At 38.8% G+C, this 21,500-nt stretch overlaps 1 protein-coding gene across 1 annotated transcript in view; it reads right to left on the bottom strand.

The window, feature by feature from the left end:
- Positions 1–21,500, bottom strand: part of DYTN (dystrotelin) — a 45,643-nt gene continuing 24,143 nt past the window's right edge. The window contains exons 9-12 of the mRNA XM_037043498.1: positions 21,010–21,158; positions 6,140–6,299; positions 3,635–4,139; positions 1–362 (exon numbers count right to left, since the gene is read on the bottom strand). Of these exons, the coding sequence (XP_036899393.1) occupies positions 259–362; positions 3,635–4,139; positions 6,140–6,299; positions 21,010–21,158 (918 nt within the window). The 3' untranslated portion in view covers positions 1–258. The remainder of the gene's footprint in view (positions 363–3,634; positions 4,140–6,139; positions 6,300–21,009; positions 21,159–21,500) is intronic.

The raw sequence follows: 21,500 nt of genomic DNA, 5'->3' as shown, positions 1-21,500 counted from the left end.
AATGGCTTTCTACTGGAAACTCGGCACATCTGGGTGTGATCTGGCTTCTTCTTTCCATTTCCCTCAACCACCCTTTGCTCCCAAAGGTTTTCCTGTGAAGAACTGAGACACATGAGTAAGGGGATTGAAAATTAAACTTTTCTTCAGGCTTCACACCAGACTATTGAGATAGGGGGTAGAAGGCTTAGTTCTTTCAGTACAGATTTTGAAAATACGTGTTGTTATCACCCCAAGGGGCCTTTGCGACTGGACTCCTTCTCACTTCAAGTTTGCCAAGGTGATTTGATCAACAAGCGCAGAGAAGGCCCTGCCTACTCGCTCAGCTCCACAATACAGGTCCGTAGTTACTGACGACTGTGGGTCTGAAATCAAGAAACAGAGGAGTCCTTCAGAGAAGGTACCCGTAGGTTCTGAAGCTGATCATGATAAAGCTCTAGGACAGGGAGGGACAGAATCCGCCTCTCCTCAGTTCCAGATGACAACGCCCTTTCTCTAAACCAGCTAGCAAATGAGATGACTTTTGTTTACCGGGATCAGTTTCTAACCCAACGAGGTTGTGTGTTCTTAAAAGGCATTTTCCCATGACTCCAAGCAGAAATCTCAGGAGTCAGAAAGCCCACTCACTCTAGAGCAGTGCTTTCCAAATCCTGGTGTACATTAGAATCACCTGGGGAGTGTTAAAAAAAACACTGCTAGTTCCTACCGAGAGTTCTGATTCAATATACCATGTGTACATGTGGCCCAGGATGGCTATAAATGTGGCCCAACACAAAACCGTAAATTTATTTAAAACATTATGAGATTTTTTAGTGTTTACATGTTGCAATGTATTTAATGTGTGGCCCAAGACAACTCTTTTCCTTACAGTGTGGCCCAGAGACACCAAAAGGTTGGACACCCCTGGTATACATGATGGTCAATTTAATGTGTCACCTGATGGCACTAATGTGCCCAGATACTTGATCAAATGTTACTCCAGGTGTGTCTGTGTGGGTGTTTCTGAACGAGGTGGACAACGAATAAGCAGACTGAATGAAGCAGATTGCCCTCCCTAATGTGGATGGACCTCATCCAGTCAACTGAAGGCTTGAGTGGAACAAAGTCTGGGTGAGAGCCTTTCTTCTGTCTGACTGCCTTCCAGCTGGGACACCAGTGTTCTTCTAACTTGGAACTCACAATGAAACACCAGCTCTTTCTAAGTCTCGAGTCCGCCAGCTTTGCCCTGAAACTACTCATTGGCTCTTCTGGGTCTCTAGCTTGCTAGGGCAGGTGTTGGGACTTGTCGGCTCCATAATCATGTGGCCACTTCTTTAAAATAAATATCTTTCTCTCTATATGTATGTGGTGTGTGTGTGTGTGTATATATATATGTATGCCGACACAATACAGTTTAGAAATTAGCAGCTTTCTTAAGCTCAACTGAAGAAACAAAACCTACATCTATCTATCCATCTGTCTGTCTGTCTATCTATCTATCTATCTAGCCATCCATCTAACAATATATCTATTATATCCCATAGTATATCAAGAATGGAGCACAAAAAATTGCATTTCTAGTAAGTTCCTAGGTTATCCTGATGGTCTAGAAACTATACTTTGAGAACCCTGGCTCTATAATTATTAATTCATAGTTTGATTGGTCCTCTATAATTCATTGTAAAGGCTGTGCTGTAGAAAGACCTACAATTTGGCAGTTACTAAAGTTTGGTATGCATAATTTTTGCCCTGAAATTTTTTCAGGTGTATTTTTATATTTTCTATAATATTGAATAACGCTAATTGCATCTTTAGACATTATTACATTACCTGATTGAGAAACAAACTTTACTTTTTCATGATTTTCCTTTAATGGTAAACCTTGATAAAATCATTTAACATATGCATAAGTCTCTCATCTTGAGGTATCAAACTGAACACAGTGTTGGGATATTGTCTTTCAAATATGTGTAGGAAACCTCCTTTATTAGGAATCTGAAATGTGCAAGACAGCCAACTATATTGTTGATGGGTAACCCAACACAACATTTTAGAAATCAGCAGCTTTCAGAAGCTCAATTGGAGAAACAAAAACAAAAAATAAAAATGAGATAAAGATTTAAAATACTAAATGAATTTCTAGAATAAAGCCAAACTTTTATGTGAAGTTTTGCTAAAAAGGTCAAGTGGATATTGACTTTGCTTTGAATGCTTATCATGATCCCACTGATGTTTATTTAGATGGAGGTACAGTGGGTGGAATCTTGTGTCAGCCTAAGAACCAGGCACAAGGAGTTCCCAAGCCATCTTGGTCTCAGGGAGTCTGGGCATGCTTCTGGGATCTTTGTGATCTTGTTTTCTCTGATGCAAGAATTTTAACTCCAACTCCTTCCACAGTAGAGATTTTTAGAATCACCAAATAATGAATTCATTGACTCTACCAAGTTCAATATCCAACTGACATTATGCACCCATTCTACAGTTTACCAATTGTTATGGGCTGTGTTGTGCTTCCCTCTCCAAATTCATATACTGAAGTCCTAACCCTCACTACCTCAGAATGTGATTCTATTTAGAGACAGAATTTTTAAAGAGTTAATTACAGTAAAATGAAGTTATATGGGTTGGTCCTAATCCAATATATGTAGTGTCCTTATGAAAAAAGGAAATTTGAGTAGGGACAAACAAAGAGAAAATGGCATGAAAACACAAGGAGAAGACAGCCATCTACAAGCTAGAGAGAGACCTCAGAAAACACCAATGTTGCTGACATCTTGATCTCAGACTTTAGGCTTCAGGACTCTTAAAAAATTATTTTTTAAAAAGTTTATTAATTTTTATTTATTTATTTATTTATCTTTAGAGAGGAAGGGAAGGAGAGAAAGAGAGAAATATCAATGTATGGTTGCCTCTCATTGTCCCCTGCTGGGAACTGGCCTGCAACCCAGGCATGTGCCCTGACTGGGAATCGAACTGCGATCATGTGGTTCTCAGACCCACGCTCAATCCACTGAGCTAAGCCAGCCAGGGCTAAAAAAAAATTATTTATGTGTATACCACAGCCACCCAGTCTGTGGTACTTTGTTATGGCAGCCCTAGCAAACCAATATATCAAGTCAGAAATATTTTGAGGCCTCCTTTGATTCAGGAACACACAAGGACATTATCCTCTGTTCTATCACATCTCTAGATGATTACTCCCACATAAAAGATCTGAGCCTTTCTCATACAGAAATAGGTGTGGATATAAATATCCATATATTAAGATAACAAAGCACTCTATAAGTAAGACAATGTTGTGACAAAAGAGAAGAAATAACTATAATAAAAGGATTAAACAGAGAGCCTTCAGAATTTAGCAGTGAGTCATAGCTTATGAAGAAGATAATGAGCACTTACTAAATTCATGGTGAGTGCCAGTACTATACTAAAATCTCATGGATTTTATGCTCACAGCAGCCCTATGAATTAGGCAATACTAGAAATCAAGTTCAGAGATGCTACTGGTATCCAAAAGATTCATGACTCTGTTGATGAATTGTTGATGAGTTGTACTTACTAGATGAATTGTACCTGCTAAGCTAATGTTATAAAAGCAAGTGTTTTAAACGGCAGAGTAAAAGGCCATCGCTACTTCTATTGATTGTGCAAATCTTACCTGATGGCATTTCTAGAGTGAAGGCATCCATAAGTTTTGATAACAATTCTTTCAGTTCCTCCTCCTCCAGCTCATCCTTTTCCTCCTGGATGTTAACCGTCTCTCTCCTTTCCATGGGTGCCAGAGTAGGACTGTTTATTTCAGCAGAATTAATCTGGAGGGTGTCCTGCAGTGGTCCCTCCTGGGAACTGGAGGAGGAGCTAAAGATTTCGCTAGTGATCTCTCGTGTTTGGCTTTGTGCCCTGGTGCTTTGCATTGAAGATGGCTGCAAAATGGCCTGTGGTGATTCTGACTTTGGTAAAGCATCCTTTACTTTTGTTTGACTTTGTTGACTTCTGTCAGCCACGATGGGGTTAGGAAGAGGTTCCCATTCTGAACCATCCTCAATGGCATTCTTGATCCTGGAAGAATCTCCTTCCTTCCAAAACCGTTCACCCATTTCATGGTCACCCTTGGAAACCATATTTTGACGAGAAGAAGATGAATGGAGTGGCTGTAACATTGCCTGGAGAAAGAAAGCTTTATTTGTGGACAAATTAACATTCACCCTATTTTTCATAAATGCATTAAATTTTAGTGTTCCAAGAAGACATTTTAATGCAAGATTTCTTTCTGCTCTCTAAATTCATCACGATTTTATTTTATGCTGTTAATTCAATGTCGACCTAAAACTGCCTACAAAAGTTAAAACAGCTGTGATATCAAAATATCACAGGGATTAGTTACAAGAAGTTTGAAAAATTCTAGGTTCTAGAAACTCAGGTTCTAAATACATCATTCGGAATGTCTGAAAACATCAGCCTATCGAATTAATAGGTCAAAAAGTCTTGTTAAAAAACATGTTCATAATGATATACTAGGCAGGTATATTGTGGTTTCATGATAATCCACAGGTATAAAATATAGGGGGTGTGATCCCTACAAAGTGTGGTCCACAGATTCCTGGAGGATCCTGAGACCCTTAAAGAGCTCCATGATATTGAACTTACTTTCACAGTGATACTTATTTATACTGAAGGTGCAAAATCAAGAGTAAGTAAAGCTAAAGCTGTGCGTGCCTTGGTAGAAATCCAGGTCGCATCAATGAACAGTGCTAGTCATCATAGTATTTGTCATCATGCACTTGCCCTTAAAAAAAAAACAGGAAGTTCCACTTAAGAATATCCTTGAGAGTACAGAAAAATTTTTTGAATTTTCTTTATAATAAAACACATCTTTTTAATATTGTCTGTGATGAAGTGGGAAGTATGTGTAAAACACTTCTGATGTTTACTGAAACACAAAAACTGGCTCTGTGCAGAACTACTCACATGCTGTGTTATTCAGGCTTGGGTATTTGGCAAACATCTCAAAAATAAATGAAATGTGACTGTCACAGTAAGAAAAACAGTTAATAATATGTGTTGTCAATTTTAGCTGTTGAGATTTTAAGCAAAAATTAGGATTTTGGAAAACTTACATTCACCACCACGAGCTTGCTACCTTTCCAATTCTTAAAGACATTTCTGGTGAGATTAGTGACGATATTAATGAATGAGGCTTTTTTTTTTTTGTCTTGTATAATGAAATAGGTGAGCATTAGAAAGTTCAGCATAGCTCTGTGAACTTCCAAATGACCAATGCCTGATGCTGCAGAATTAGGCATGGGTAGAAGATTCATTCAAAGAGAACAGAACATTATGTTTTAATAACACAGAGTGTAAAATAGATATGTAGCTTCAAATTCAATATTGCAACTATCATTTAAGAAACAATCCTTTATCATGCTTCGGTGTAGTATCAGAGAAGATCTCCAATTATCTGAAAATCTATTAAATTACTCTCTTTTCAACTGCAAGTCAGCATGAGGTCAGATTTCTTCATATAGTTCAACCAAAACATCTTGCAGCAGATTGAATGCTGAAGCAGCCATGAAAATCCAGCTCTTAAGGCAGATCTTAGAGATTTATAGAAATTGTAAAATGATACCACTCTTCTAAGTCTAAAAACTACGTAGTCACTGTTTAAAATGTTACATATATAATAGATTATTATTTTCATTTTTAAATTAGTTAACCCATTTATTTTAAAACCATGTCTCAGTTTTAGTTTTGATTATAGTGAATAGCGAGAGCTATAACCCACAAAAGCTCCACGGGATTCTCAAATTTTTTAAAGAATGTCAAAGAGATACTGAGACTCAAAAGTTTTAAGAATCGAAGTTGTAAAAAAAAAAAAAATGAATCGAAGTTGTAAAGAACCCCTTTGCCCTGGGTCTACTGTTTCTCAATGGTACCAATACTGTTCTCTCCCAAGGGCACTACCTGCACAAAGCGGGAGGATGTAGTGTGTGGAGAATAAAAGTGGGAGTTGATTGGGGTACACAATCAACTGAAGAGGAGAGGGTAGGGAAGAGGCTGATCGAGGTGAGATGCGAAGTTTCAGGCTGCAACCCTCCCTTGACCAGAGGATCCGAGGTCAGGCTTCCTGAGGGTCCATAGGGCCAGGGTCTCCCACCTTTGATACCTGTAAATTCTGCCCCATTTGCTGTAGCCTGGTCCACAGACTGTGCTGGCTGGCTGTGAGTTCATGAATCTTTATTTCAAACCTGCAACTTTTTTCTTCTTGGGAGGCATATATGGCTCGCAGCTTGTCTTTGTGTCGGTTTAACTGTTTTTTGAGGAGCCTGGAAAGAGGACAGGTAGGTGAGTCGAAAAGACAGGAAGCCAGCAGACAAAGCTGGCTTAAGAGGTGAGCAGACTAAGTAGACGCGTGTGTAGAAGATCCACTATTATCAAACATTGACCAATCCTACTTGAACCTGTTTGTTCACCATGTCCAACTGCCCTTTGTGTCTGTTACAGGATTCCATGAAGAATTGCACTGGCTTTCAGAAGTTTTAGAAAACGCATCAGGCATACCTTCACCATACACTCAAATGTGGCTATTGCCTTGGTTCATTATGCTTTTGTCTAGAAACACTCCGTGTAGAGGGACAGTGCACATGTCATGTCTAAACACCCACCAGCTGACCAAGACCACAGGGAAGAAGCAATGATGCAATTCACAAACTATGGCTCTGTTTTGGCTCCTCTTCCTAAATCTAGTTGTTTGTTGGTTTAAAGAAGGAACAGAGTAGTCAGGGCAATGCATAAGGCAGATGATGTCACTCCTCTGCTCAAAACCCTCCAGTGGTTCCCTTACTTATCTAGAAGAAGCAAAGGTCTTACAGAGGCAGACAAGGTGCTCAAGGCCCTCCTTCCCTCTTTGACATCCTCTCTGCTTCCTCCAGCTCACTCACTGCCCTCCAGCCACACAGAGATCTCGGCCACCCTTTACACACACTAGGCACATTCTCCCCTCCGACGCTGCTCCTTCGGCCCCTCTGCCTGGAACTCTTTCCCTCAAGTTCTTGCTTGGCTCCCTCCCTCCTCTTTAAGCCTAGCTCACCATCATGCTTTTTGGAGAGGCCCTCCCTGACTGCCCTACTTGAAATGGCAAAGCAGAGCTCCCGACCTCTGCTGCAGCACCTGCCCTCCCCTCCCCCACCGTATGTGTCTCCATGGCTTTTTGTGAGCTCTAATTGCTACTGAGTGTCTTAGATTTTGACTTAGTCTCCGGTCTTCAAACTTCTGGCTGGTTGCATGACATGACATACAATTGGTTTTACTTATTATCTTATTTATATATCATTTATTACTTAATAAGGGCTTATGGTCTCTTTACTCTGGCAAATGTTTTTTCTCTTTTGCCCGTTGCCATATCCTCAGATGAAGGCCTAAAATTGTGCCTGTTGTAGAGTCCGTGCCCAGTTAAAAGTGGCCACAGAAGCACAATCTCACTTCGTGATCAGTGCTGCGGGCACGTTTGCAGAATTTGCAGAAACGGGCTCTCTGGTGGCCAATGCAACATTTTCCCACGTTGGAGCCTTTGAAATTCTAATTGCAGTAGACCTTGGAGAGGTCTTGGAATTTAGTCTGGACTTCCATCCGAGGCAGGCACTCCTGTGGGCCAGCCCTCGAACTTCCAGACAGTCACTCCTGGGAGAAGCAGGGGTCTGACTCTAAAACCCTAAATCATAATTAAGGTTCAAGTATATCTTTCTGGTGAGTTTTCCAGAAAGGAGTTGGCCCAAGGATTTGATATTGCAGACAATTAAACCTTGTCGTCAGGCCTAACATGATTTTCTACACTTAAAGTGTCGCACTTGTTACGACCACTTGTTTCTCTTTCTCCCAAAGCCCTGTCAGAACTAGAGTTCTTTTTTCTGACTCTGTTTTTATTTTATTTTATTTTTTTAGGGAGAAACGCCCCTTCGGAGTTTCAGGTGAACATAATCCACCTGATACCAGGCGATAGCAGGTGTTAAAAGATTTCCTGCAACTCGTGGCACAACACTTTCCAGGCGACATCCATGGTTAACAAATAATTCAGACTACTTGAGAAATAGTTCCTTTCAAATGATCTGGAATCTGCCTTTCTGAACTTGTTTTTAATCTTTATCTGTAATTCTGCTTTCTGGTCTTCAGGAGCGTGGGCCTTCAAACAGGGCATGAACGCTCCGAGCCTGGTGAAAGGCGCAGAGAGCAGTGAGGCATTTCTTTCCCTCCTCAGCACCCAGCCGAGTTCAGAGTGATGAGTAGGTAAGTAATGATCGAATGATACTCTTCCTTCTAATGTAGTCTGAGTTGCCTTCTAAATAGTCAGTGACACCGTTTTGGCTGTTGTTGAATTTACAGTAAACTGTGTATCTCGGGTTTTTTCCACACAATTCGTTCTGAATCTGGGCCTGTAATTGCAGGGCCTGCATGTGAGCCTTTAAAAGGTGGTCTTTGTTAATTGCTCCAGTGTTCCAGACTGTTCACATCTTAGTGATCCAAGGTTGTCCTTCAGCTTATTGTCTGTGACTTTCTTGTCGTGTTACACACATTTGAGAAGCATGCCCTCTACTATTTCATCCAATTCACTGATAAAAATAATAATGCAGACAGAAACAAGGATAAACCCTTCACATATATTTATTCACTAATCAGCCTCACGTGTTAGTATACTTTATGTTGCTAAACACCTAACTAGGGAGCCAGAGATGCATGTAGCAGGTATGAATTACATTAAAGAAAATAATTAATTAACTTAAAATAATTAGTTTGAAATAATCATTTTAAGAATTAAGTTTTAAAGAATTAAATTTCAAATTTTCCTTCCTTTTTCTACATTTTAAATTTCAAAATTGCCTTTTTATTGCTATACTACTTTCCTTAATTTTATGTCTAATCTCTTTTTCATATGTGATGAAAAAGATTAAAATTCCTTTTAACACTTGAATGACTAAACTACGTTGAAAATGTTAACCTTCTTTTCATGAATTATCACAGATTTTCTAAATTTTTTTACACTTATATTATGAGGCACATCTCATCATCCATATATACACATAATAAGTAATTTATCAGGCATCTACTAAAGACGAAGCATTGCGCCTAAAAATAAAGGTCTTCCCTCAGGGGAATCTTCTTATTGAGGGTCAGAAATTCTGTCTTCTAAAGGAACGACAACAGGAGACAGGAACTGAGGAAATATTTAGCCCCCCGAGACACAGTAGGATGGGAGGCAGTTCCGACAAACCTGATAAACCTGGTAGGAAGCTGGATGCTTCTGGAGAAAGTGTCCTGGTTTCTTTAGAAGTAGGGAAAACACACATACAAGACACACACAGAATCAGAAGTCACTGAAAATGCTTCACCAATTTTCAAGGAATGCCGTCAAAACTCGAAACCTAATTTAATCAGCCAGATGATTTTTCGTTACTTATGCGTTACTCTTCAAATAGAGACTGTACCTTCATGCCGGAATCCTAAGATTTCTCAGTTTAAAAAATGTCTTCTAAATTAAAAAAAAAGTCTATGGAGATGGTAAAAATCTCTGTAGACATTTTTTCTATAAAAGCAGAAAGAAATGCTATTGCTTTGTTTCTGTTGCAGTTGTGAACACACGTGGCTCCCACCTTCTCTCCTTCTGGAGAGTGTTAATGCATTCACGAGTCCTCCCCAGCTCACTCCGAAGGCCCGCAATGGTCTAAAGAAGGAAGAAAGAGAGGAAGTGAGTTTGGGTTTGAATTTAATCCAGACTTAAAAAAATTCGTCCTAAGAATATGATTATACTATTTTAAAAGATCCAGCCTGTTTCAAAAAGGGACTAATATTTGGGTCTGTGTCCACATATACGTGATGCATCTAAATGTTCATTCATACGCTCCAAGTACCATCATGTAATCTTATTTTTACATAACAGTTTTCTTTAGAGACATTTAAACATAAAAAAGAGCTTTAGATTCTAAAATTAAGTTATGATAATCTGTTGCTCAAGTGAAGTTGCTGCCCAGAACATCTCCTTCCCCAAAATCATCTATAAAAACATTGGGTCACTTTCTTTCTCTTGGCCCAAAACACCTTTCACTTCTACCTTCCATCTTCTTAAGCTTTGTTTTGTCTTTCCAAGGATGCCTACTTAAATGTGTACTTAGAGTCATCACGTCTCTTTGAACGAATAATAGTCCTCTCAGCTCTTATTCAGGATTTCCCCACCAAATCTCGTCTCTCAGCACACTCTGCAACCCGGGTGCAAATCCTGACCTGACCCAGCCCGGCTCCAGCTCCTGGGGCACCGTGTACCAGCCTTTGGCTCCCACACATCTGCATGGGAGATTGAATTTCATTACTCTGTTCCTCTAAGCAACTGTGGCTATACTCCATGGCCTTCTCCCAATGAAATTTTTTTCAGTAAAGGAATTAGAAATGCTTCTTGATTTATTTAAACTGTACAAATCCTACAAATACTTTGTCATATATGCAGGTCTTGTTTATACTATTATTGATGTGTTTCTTTCAAATCAGAGAAAGAAATGTACCACCTACTCAGGATAGGCTGCAGCAACTTTAAAAATGAAAAAGAGATGTGAGGGAGTAAAAGGCAAGTAAAATAAAGGAAGAATGCCAAAACAGCAAAACCTCTTTTGAATTCCATCCCTCAGAACAAATACGCGTTAAAGGGAGAAAACATTGTGCATTGTGAAAACGGCTTTCCTTGGGGCAGGAAATAGAGCAGCTTTTCAGCTGTCCTCCCACGTAATTACATCTCTGCCGAGGGCCCCAGTTCGAGTGCGAGGCAGCATTAGCTGTGCAAGGAGGGGTGTCCGAGTGGCTCCCGTCACGGGTGGAAGTGCACAGAGACAGGAAGGAACACCCCATGGCCACAGTCCAGGCCACAGGTTACTGGGTGGTCACAGGCCTTCCTCTCCAGGCCCACCTCCCCCCCAGAACAACTGCAGTGTGGGAACTCATGTTTCTCGGGCGTAACTGGAAAGCATTATAGACCACCACATCCTAAAGACCTGCTTTAGGATCGGACTGCACGGATTATGACAGTGATGGAGGGAAGGGCAGGTGTGCATGGGACGATGAAAAAACAACAGGTTGGAAACATGATAAAGCATTTGTAGAATGTGCACTTACAAAAAAGAAACCACCAGCCAAGAAACGTTTCTGATCCCTTCGATGAAAACACTTCATTGGGATGTTTTGTTTACTTTCTTATTTTTTCTTTCACCTTCCTCTCTCATCTCTGCCCTCATAAAATTCTTGAATATCTTTCTTATCTATAGATAATTAATTTTCCTCTTGCTTTTTAGTAACATCTAATCTTGATGTTATGACATTCAGTTGTCAAGTTAAGACCCCGTGGACAGAAGAGTGTTTTACCTGGAAGTTCTATTCAGAAGTTTTGGGTAGAGCCTTCATATCTACAGACCCTGGAACGACGTGAAAATATCAAAGGGGCATGCAATTTACCTTTTGGAGATAGACCTGGGAACCATCCCCTCCAAGCTCAACTTCGACCACTAAGGCAGTGAGTGAACAATACAGTTCATGGGTTGCAGATCATAGGTAGCATATGTTGTTGGGGTTCAAATTGCCCACTTTTTCGGGGCAACAGGTAAGAGAAAATTTATGTTGCTCAGTTACATGTAAATGAGGCCAGGTTAGGTGTCTCCTTAAGGAGGTCACTACTGAGTTCTAAAACATGCCTCAGATGAACAGTATGGATTATACTATAATTAATTCTGTGTACTACTGTTGCCATTAATTCATAGTTCTTGGCTGAACAGAAAACTTCCAGCACACTTTACCCCTGCAAACAGCCGGTAAACCTGATCCACCTTACTCTTTAAAAAACACTATACACTTGATTATACAAAATCAGCCCAAAATTGACAGGTGGGTATGTAGTTTGAGAATATTATAGGTTTTCTTAACAGATATTTGGTTTGATTCTTTTGATACAAATGTTACTTTATTCTTTTGGAATAAAAGGTGAGCATATTTGAGTTGAATTAAGTAGAAATTTGAAGCTTAAAAATTTTTTTTAAATAAATAAAACAATTTTTACTTTCTGACTAATTTTTAAAAAATCTTAAAGAGATAATTTTCTCAAGAAAATGAAATTATCCAACTTAATAGAAGAAAGTGTGAAGAGACTATTAAGCTTGAGAAATAGAAAAATTTATTTAAATATTATAAAAGGTCCAGTGTCCTAAAATTTTGCTCTTGAATTCTGGCAATTGTTAAATAAATAGTACTTGTGTAAGCTAAACCATTTTAAAGACAAGGAAGGTGAAAAACAACTAGTTGCTTAACGTAACTACCACAACTCAAATGCTCAAAACTGACAAAGGATTGAGAGAGAACAAGATAATTCTGACCCATATGATGCAAATCTAAACAAAAAAAATGAGTGAATCAAATTGAAAGTGGATTTAAAGCATAATCCACTATAAACAAGCATAGTATTTAATTCCAGCAATGCCAATTTATTATCAGGGATTAGTATTTATTATCAGGGACTCTTATTCGTTAATGCAGTGCTTCCAATACAGGAAAACATGGGATACTTTAAACTGATGCTAAAAAAAGGATTTAAAGTAAATAAATTCAATGACTTCTGATTGAATACTGAAACACTTAAAAATAGGAAAATAAAATGACTTCTTTCTCATCGAAAAGATCCCAAACCAACAACTAACACCATAACATTTAATGGAGAAACACTAAGGAAATGCCTCCATTAAATATAATCCTATTTAAGATAAAATAAGATGCCCCATCACCTCCTGCATTATTTATATTGTTCTGAAAACCCTGGAGTCTTACTGGAATGAAAACATGAAACAGAAATGAGAGGTTTAAGTATTGTAAAGAAGGACATGAGAATACCTTCTCTTTTCCCCAGACCACTTACTTGTCTACCTGGAAACAAGAGATTCAAACTAAACCAATATTTAAAGCGATTGAGAGAGTTCCAAAAAGTTTCTTTTTAAAAGATAACCATACAAAGATCTATAACTTTTTGATATGCCATCACAATAATTAAGAAAAACTTACAAATGAGGAGGCCTTTATTCACAATAGCAACAATGAACATGAAATGCCCAGGGAGCTCTTAGTGAGAAACATAGAATGATAGGAAGTAAACTAATGTTGGAATGCTGAAAGGACCCACCACGCTCGAGATGCCCCGGGGCCACTGAGAACAAAGACAGCAGGTAGAACTAGCTTGAAGTTTGAGAGTTCATTCAGGAACACACACACACACACACACACACACACACACCTCACAACTCAATGGCAAAAAAACCCCTGAATAATGTATCTTAAAAATGAGCAGAAAGTCTGAATAAACAGTTTATCCAAATAGCCAACAGGTACATGAAAAGATGCTCAACATCCCTAATCATCGGGGGAAGGCAATCAAAACCAGAGTGAGTTACTACCTCACACTTGCTAAAATGGCCGTGATCAAAAACACAGGAAGTAACAAGTGCTGGTGAGGGTGGAGAGGAAAGGGAACCCTTGTGCACTGTTGGTGGGAATGTAAATTGGCACAGCCACTGTGGAAAACAGTGTGGAAGTTCTTCAAAAAGTCAAAAATCAAACTATCATATGATTCAGCATTCCCACTTTTGGGTATGTATGGAAAGGAAACAAGGACAGTAACTTGGAAAATATATATTCACCCCTATGTTCATTCCAGCATTATTACAATAGCCGAGATGTAGAAGCATATTTGGAATGAACTATTACTCAGCCATGAAAAGGAAGGAAAGCTTACCATCTGCAACAATGTTGGTGGACTCTGAGGGCATTTGCTGAATGAAATATTTGAGACAGAGAAAGACACTGTACAATCTCATTTATGTGGAACAAAAAGCAAAACCAAATAAAACAAAAAACTGAGCTCTCAGATAACAGAGATCATATTGGTGGTTGTGAGAGATGTGAGGTGGGTGTGGGAGATGAAATTGGGAAAGGTGGTGAAAAGGTACATACTTCTCTCTAAAAAATAAATGGGTTCTTGGGATGGTGGCTATCGTTAGTGACACTGTACTGTGTATTTGAAAGTTGCTAATAGAGCAGATCCTAAAAATTGTGACTAGGGCAGTAATGGATATTAAGTAGAGTTATTATGGTAAGCATTTTGCAATATATACAAGTATCAAATCGTGTTGTATACCTGAAACTAATCTAATGTGGTGTGTCAGTTCTGTCTCAGAAAAAAAAAAGCAAACAATAAAGGAGACTATCAACATTGCATTACTTTGTAAAAAATCCCCTACCAGCTACATTGACGCTGTAAAAGATCATATTGAAATACAGTTTGAATAGAAAAAATAGTAAAGAGAAAAGTTGTTCTATAACATGTTCATGGTACCATGAAGCTAGAATAATTAAAATAATATTCATATGTAAAAATAAAAGTAAAAGAAAGTAAATAGATAACAGTAAAACAGGGTTCCCCAAACTCCAGTCCCTGGTATCAAAATAGTGAGTGACCTCTTGATGTAAAAGACATTCTAAAACGATGAACAATTTAGGTTATACTTAAGAAACAACTCCACAGAAATTTAAAAAGAAAATGATTTACTTAAGGTTAGATAAAATAGGCTATTTAAGTAAAAGCTAGAACTAGGGGGGACACCCTGACTTCCTATCAGGCATCAGAACAAAAGGTAGATGTTAGAAATAGTTAAACCATGTGAAAGCAAATACAGCTAAAGAGTCATTTAATTTCTTAATAGCAAACACTTTTTAAGCATGAAACTATACAAGAAGGGAGGAAAAGACTGACAGTATTTTCATAAGAATTAAAAATGTCTAGCTGGAAATACATTGTAAATTATAATTATAAATAAGACTAAAAGAAAATAACTATGAAGACAGGCTTCCCATAGTTAACCTTAAAATTTTTTAAGTTTAAATATATTAATAAATCAAACAGATGCATCAGTAAAAATTGGCAAATGATATTGACAGAAGACAAAAACCAACTGCCCCCTAAACTATGTGTGGAAAAGAAGTTTTGTCTCACTCTTAATGAGAGAGATGGAAATTAAGGCAAATACAATATATTCTGCTCATAAAATGAACCAAATTAAAAATATGGTAATAATAGTCAATATTAGGAAGGATCAGTGAGATAGTTACTTAAGTTATCTGGGAGTCTGATTTGGTATATCTTTTCTAAACATCAATTTTGTAATAAGTAAGGAGAGTTTTTAAAATGTTACTCCTCTCATTTAATGATTTCACCTTAAGAAACATTCTGATGAAATAATTGGGTAACCACATACAAAGAATAATGTATAAGAATTTCAATAGTAAATTGAAAATAATAGCAAAATCAGAAACAATCCAAATATTTAATAACAGAGAAGGTTCAATAATGTTAAGTCTACTTAAATAAAATTTATGTAACCATTAAGATATTTCTGAAGAATTGTAATGGCGATGGAAATGCTCACAATGAAACTTACATTGATAAAGAATTATGTAATCAATACCTTTTTCAGGATGATATAAATTATATATATTAAAAATGTTAACAGGGAAGAAAGTATATAAAAATGTTAATAATGGCTATATTATGGATTGATTACGTATTTAATTTTGGTCTTTGCTCCTTTCTGACTTTTCCAAGTTTTCTAAAATTAACACATGGCACTTTATGACCGAAGTTAAAAAGTTACTTTAAAACATGTGCCTAGATTCTTCCTTGATCCCATTAACATCTTGACAACATTCTGCAAACTAAGGAATGAGTCACCAACTCCTACTGTACCATTACAAAAGGGCCCAGGCTGTGACCACGATGCGTCCTCTCCGTTTTGGACTCACCTGTGGACAGGGGCTGCTGTCGCAGGTTGGTGGAGCCCGAGGTGTCATTTGCCGCACTCGTTTGCGGGCCTGCGTGGATGCCGTTTCCCCTGGGTCAACTGGACCTACATACGTCGGCGGCGCTTTAGAGCTGTTGTATTGAATGGAGAGCTTTCTTAGAGACTGCAATAATTGTGAGGTAGGACATTGAGTGGAGTCTTAGAAAACGTTAAATCTGTTATTAAAATTAATATCCAACAATAGTAATAGGATAGGCCAACTTTTTTTCTCTGTGCTCTTTTCCAACTACTCGGCTGATACTAATTAGCCAATAATAGGCATGAAAACTCCATCCCCCTCTTCCTGACAACTTAGAAATGTGAATGCAGAGAAAGTTGGGGACGACTTCAGAGAACCCCCAGGTCGCCGCGTCCTGGCCGGAGACTGGGGGTTCTCGGCGCAGCTGTGGGTTGACTGTGCCGTATTGGAAAGAACATAGAATAGAGCAGACCAGGTTAAGGTCAGGTATGTTCCATTTTATGTAATTCCATCTGGTTTCATTCCGTTATTCAAAAACCATTTAAAGTCTCGTACCATCTTGAGTTTAGATTGTTAGTGAAAAGTGGGGAACTCCCTGTTCACAGAGACTTGACATCTAATAACCAGACAAATATACAATCATGATCTTTTGATGTAATGTGATTTTTTCCACAGAACACAAGGAAGGTATAGGAACAGATGCCATTATTCTACAGTGCATTGAATTATTTTGTTCAGGAGTGGGCATTTGGGGGTAGAAAAGCAGGACAACCTGTAACTTTTTTGTCACACATCTTGTGAGTGACACACTCTATTCCTACCCCATCTGAGATCATTTTAGTACCTTGAAGCTATTCAACACCGTTTTCTGTACTCATACAAATATTCACAAACATCAAAATACATATTGAGTTTGTTTTTAAAATAACAATGGCATTGTTTTATATACAATATTTGGCCACTTATGTTTTTTCTCTTAATGTATGATGGTGAATGCCCTCTAGTATAATAAATAGGTGCTAGAAGTTGTTCCTAAGTAGATTCATTATGTTCTGTTGTATGTCTGGATCATATACGTTCCATCAGTTTTCTACCAGTGGACCAGGGGGTTGTTTCCGGTTTGTTTCCCTGTCCTGGAATGCTATCTACTATGTAGAGTTGTTTTCATTCCTATTGGACAGAGTTTGAAAAGTAGATTAAGGGCCAAATCTTGTGTATATTTTTATTGAGTAGATACCACTATTCTACAGCTGATCCTTCTACATGAGCCCTAGATCCCCCCACCCCACCCCGGCTGCTGAGAAGCTTTGCTCCAACAATTCTCCCCTTTTGCAACAAATCGTCATTTTCTCTCCAAAGACTCATTCTCTTCAGGACACTAATGTGCTTTGCTTTTTCCATCTAACAAAGCCTTCCCCTAACTTGAGTCACCTGACTATCTTTCTGCTTCCTGCAGACTAAAAAATTCTGAAAAGGTTTATCATGTAGTATCTTCAATTCCTCATCTCCCATTCTCTCTCAAACTGCCTCTAGTCTGTTTTTTTTTTTTAATGCTGCCATTGCCCACAACGCTCTTTTAGAGGTCATTGATCATTTTCTTATTGCTCAATCCAAAGGTCGACTTTTACTTGACCTAGCAGCAGCACATGACACAGTAGACCACACATGCCCTCCCCACTGGGACACTTTCTTCACTTGTCTTCGAGGACCCCTCATTTTCTTGGTTTTCCGCCTACCTCGGTCATCATTCTTTTTCAGTATTCCTTGCTGGCTTTTCTTCTCACCAACTTTGTAATGTGAATTATCACAGGGCTCAGTCCTCAATTCTCCTCTTTTCATCTACACTCTCTCTTTAGTGATCTAATTTGATCTCATGGCTTCCAAAGCTATGTGTCAACGACATCCAATTTTGTATCTCCAATAGACTTTCTCCCAAATTCCAGACATGAATAGTCAATTGCCTACTCAACACCTCCACATGGGTGTCTAGGAGACATCACAGTCTAAACATCTGCCACCCTACACTGTACTCTCCTGCTACACTACAGTCTCCCCCTTTCAGATGATACAACTTTTTACTTCTACTTCCTACAGCATCACCGTGACCATAGTTGAGCATAGATACAAAAATTGACCCATATATCTGACGATGAGAATATAAATTCTATTAATTGATCTAAGTGTGTGACCTAATATGTGGCAAAGTTGGTATTTTAACTAAGTGGGAAAAAATAACATAATTGACTGACTATCTGAAAGAAAGCAAAGCTAGACCCTTGCTAAACTAAATTTCAAATGGATTGAAAATTCAAATTCAAATTCAAATTCAAAATAGAAGCTTTAGAGGAAAACTTAGGGAAATATTTACCTCGTCTTGCAGCTACTTTTGCTCCCTTTAGTCGATTTCCAACATCTCTCCCTTCATTCCTTTCAGGGGAACTGTCCTCCTCACTGTTCTCGGCACCTGCCAAGCTCACCCCTGCTTTCAGCTGCTGTCTCCTCCACTCGCAGAGCGGTTTTCTCAGACAGCGGTGTGGCTCACTCCCTAGCTCCTTCCAGGCTTTGCTGAAGTATCACCACCCACCCAGGCCTCTATAATTACCCTATTTAAATTTGCTACCCATTTCTGCCTAAGTCTTGCTCTCTTTCACCTGGCTCTTCTTTTTTTTCTAGTACTTTAATACTTATAGCTTCCAATATAGTAAGCAATTCATTAATATGACTATTTTCTATTGTCTGTTTTCCCCACTATAATGAAAGTTCCATGTAGGCAGATAATTTCATCAATTCGTCATGCATCCATTCATTTTATTATTGAGTCGGCCAGTCTGTCATTCAACAAATATTCATTGTTCATTTATCATACTCAGACATTGTTATAGATTCTGGAAATACAACTGAAAACAATAAAAGTGTTCTCCCTACATGGAGCTTTCATTATAGCAAAAAAAAAAAGTGACATGTATAACACAGGTGGCAAACACAAGGCCCATGGGCCAAATCCAGCCCTCCACCTTGTTTTATCTGGCCTGGCACCTTGGTTCTCCCTGGTGGCAGTGCTGAGCTCTCACTTAATTGTTCAAGAGTAGTTAAATTTATACAGTCCTAAAATTACATTAGGCCCTTTGAAGGCAACTGCAAGGCCTTTAAATGAAAATGAGGTTGATACCTCATATTATAATGGTGAAAATGAGTTTGATGCCCCATATTATATAAGATGTCAGACTGGTGAAATGCTTTACAAACTAATAATAAAGCAAAGCAGGAGGATTGAGAGTGCCCGTGTGGGGACAGGGGCTGAAGTGTTAAGTGGGTGATCAGGAAAGGCCTTAAGGATAAGGTCACCTTTGAGCCAAGATCTTTTGTGGATCTTTAGGAAGTGAGGCATCAAGCCATTCAGAGAGGTGGTTGTGGGTACCAATTCTCTAAAGAACATATTTAAGTTATAAGAGAAGGCTTAACCTCAGGAGAAGAGGGAGGTACCAGGGCTGGAGCAGAAGGAATGTAAATAGGGGTTGGGGAGGTGGAGCAGGTTATCGGGGCCTCACATATGCAGGACTTCTCTGAGTCCTGCTACAATTTTTACTTTTTAGCTTAAAAACAATGGAAAGATACCAGAGGAATTTAAGGCGTGGGAGTTTGGGGGAGATGAGCATGTGAGGAATGTGATCATTTCTGTGTTTTTAAAACCTGAGTCAGGCTTCAGTGGTCAAAAGGAATGCAAATCAGAATACGGATCTTTGTGTTCTAACCAAGAGAATGCAGGGATTTAGACAAGATATCAAGTATTCAATAAATCCGATGGCTAATTGACATGTGTTATTATTATTCTGCTAGGGAAAGGTGCAATAAATGGATTGAAGAAGACAGATAAATTAGAACCTGATGTTTTTGCTTCTGTATCAAACACCTGAATGACTCACAAATTTTATGAGGATATATTGATGTCAACCTTCTAGCAAACGTGACACAGACATAATGAATGCCATCAAATTGTGAAGCCCATATGTACTTTTTCATTTAAAGAGCTATATAAATGTATTGAAATTATACCAAATAATACTGTGACAAAATAACCACAGAAATAAGGCCTGGGACTGGGATAGAAATACACTGGTGGGTGTCCGAGAAAAGAGTAGAGAATTCCAGAAGAAATTAATACCAATGTAAACGGATCTTTTACAATGGGAGTAAATAAATATTCTGGTTTTTTTCCACCCAAATGTTTAATGATCATAAGAGGTAGGAAGTGCTACCTCTTCTCTCTACCCTCTGAAATTTTAGACTATAAAGACGGGGTTACTTCAAAAATTCAGGTCACAGAGACTTTTTGGAAGCCATCTTTAGACTGGCGGTCAGGTGTGTGATGGGGTCTCATACACCTCGGGTGCCGTGTGTTTTGGGTCCACCTTCCGGAGCACAGTGTGGCATTCTGAATTTTGAGGGTTAACAAAATTCACAACTTTTGACCCAAGATTTTACTTGAGTAAATTTATCTTAATAAAATGTTAAAAATATGGGAAGGTAAGTGTGTAGGAATATTAAAAACAGAATTAGGGGGCACAAAATTTGAAGATAACTAAAATTTTCAATGAGATAAGGGATTGCTTGTGAATTATGGCACTTACTTATCAGGATGAGAGCGAGGCCATTAAAATGACATTTTGGAAGCTAATGACATGGGAAATGCTCTCCATTTAATGTAAGTAAAAAGAAGAATAAAAAATTATATCCAGAACATAATTCCTTTTTGGATTACTAAAATATGAGTAGCATTCATCTGTGAGTGATGGAATACTGAGTGTCTTTTCTTTTTTTTTAATAAAAATGAAGTATTAATTCTAAATTAAACTTTAAAAGCAAACCAACTAAAAAGGTAGGGATAGAAAACAAAGCTATTCAAATACCCTAATAGTAAAAATCTGCGTCTGATGCCTTTAGTTGCAATAACTCTCAATATTAGGATGGAGCGCTGGAAGGGGTGTTTGCCTCTGGCTCTACTTTAGATGAAGACTCACCTCTAGACGGGAAAAGCACATTTCCTTCTCCCCTGCCGCCTGCCTCCCTCAGGCTCATCGGCATTATGAGAGCTGCTGCTCTGTGCCCAGGCCCCAGGTGGCCACCCTACCAGACTGCCGCTCACATGCCCACCTGGCCTGTGCGTGGTCCCTCGTGTCCTTCGGATTCACCGGATCCCGCAGCCACTGCCTTCTCGCAGCTTCCTTCCTCCGACAGCCCACTTGGACCAGGTTGTTTCTGACGGCCCTGAGGAGGAGCTTCGTGTTCTCCTTTGTGGACATCTCCTGGAACAGCCAACATTGCAAAGGGCGTCCGGTCAGTCTGGACATGCTCTTCTTCCCTTACTCGGGCAGACCGGCTGCCACGAAAGGTCTGACATTTATGTCCTCAGAAAAATCATTTTGCTTTCTTACTGCCTGGAGTTCTGCACGTCCTCTCTGTCTACGTGTACATACAGCATACATTTCCGAATTACATACCCCTCAACTTCTACAATAACTGTTCTTCCTTAGCACAACCTAGTAGTGTGGAATTTTAAAGCTAGAACAGGGGGGAAAAGGAGGACTAAGTCCATGGTTGTTAACATTTGGGTTGTGGATTCCTTTGAGAGTGGGGAGATCACC

This window comes from Sturnira hondurensis, unplaced genomic scaffold (assembly GCF_014824575.4).
Source record: "Sturnira hondurensis isolate 20B ecotype Veracruz unplaced genomic scaffold, ASM1482457v3 Scaffold0004136, whole genome shotgun sequence".
Classification (NCBI taxonomy): Eukaryota; Metazoa; Chordata; class Mammalia; order Chiroptera; family Phyllostomidae; genus Sturnira; species Sturnira hondurensis.
Note: the sequence above shows the minus strand (reverse complement) of the source record. Positions and strands in the feature narration are given on the sequence as shown.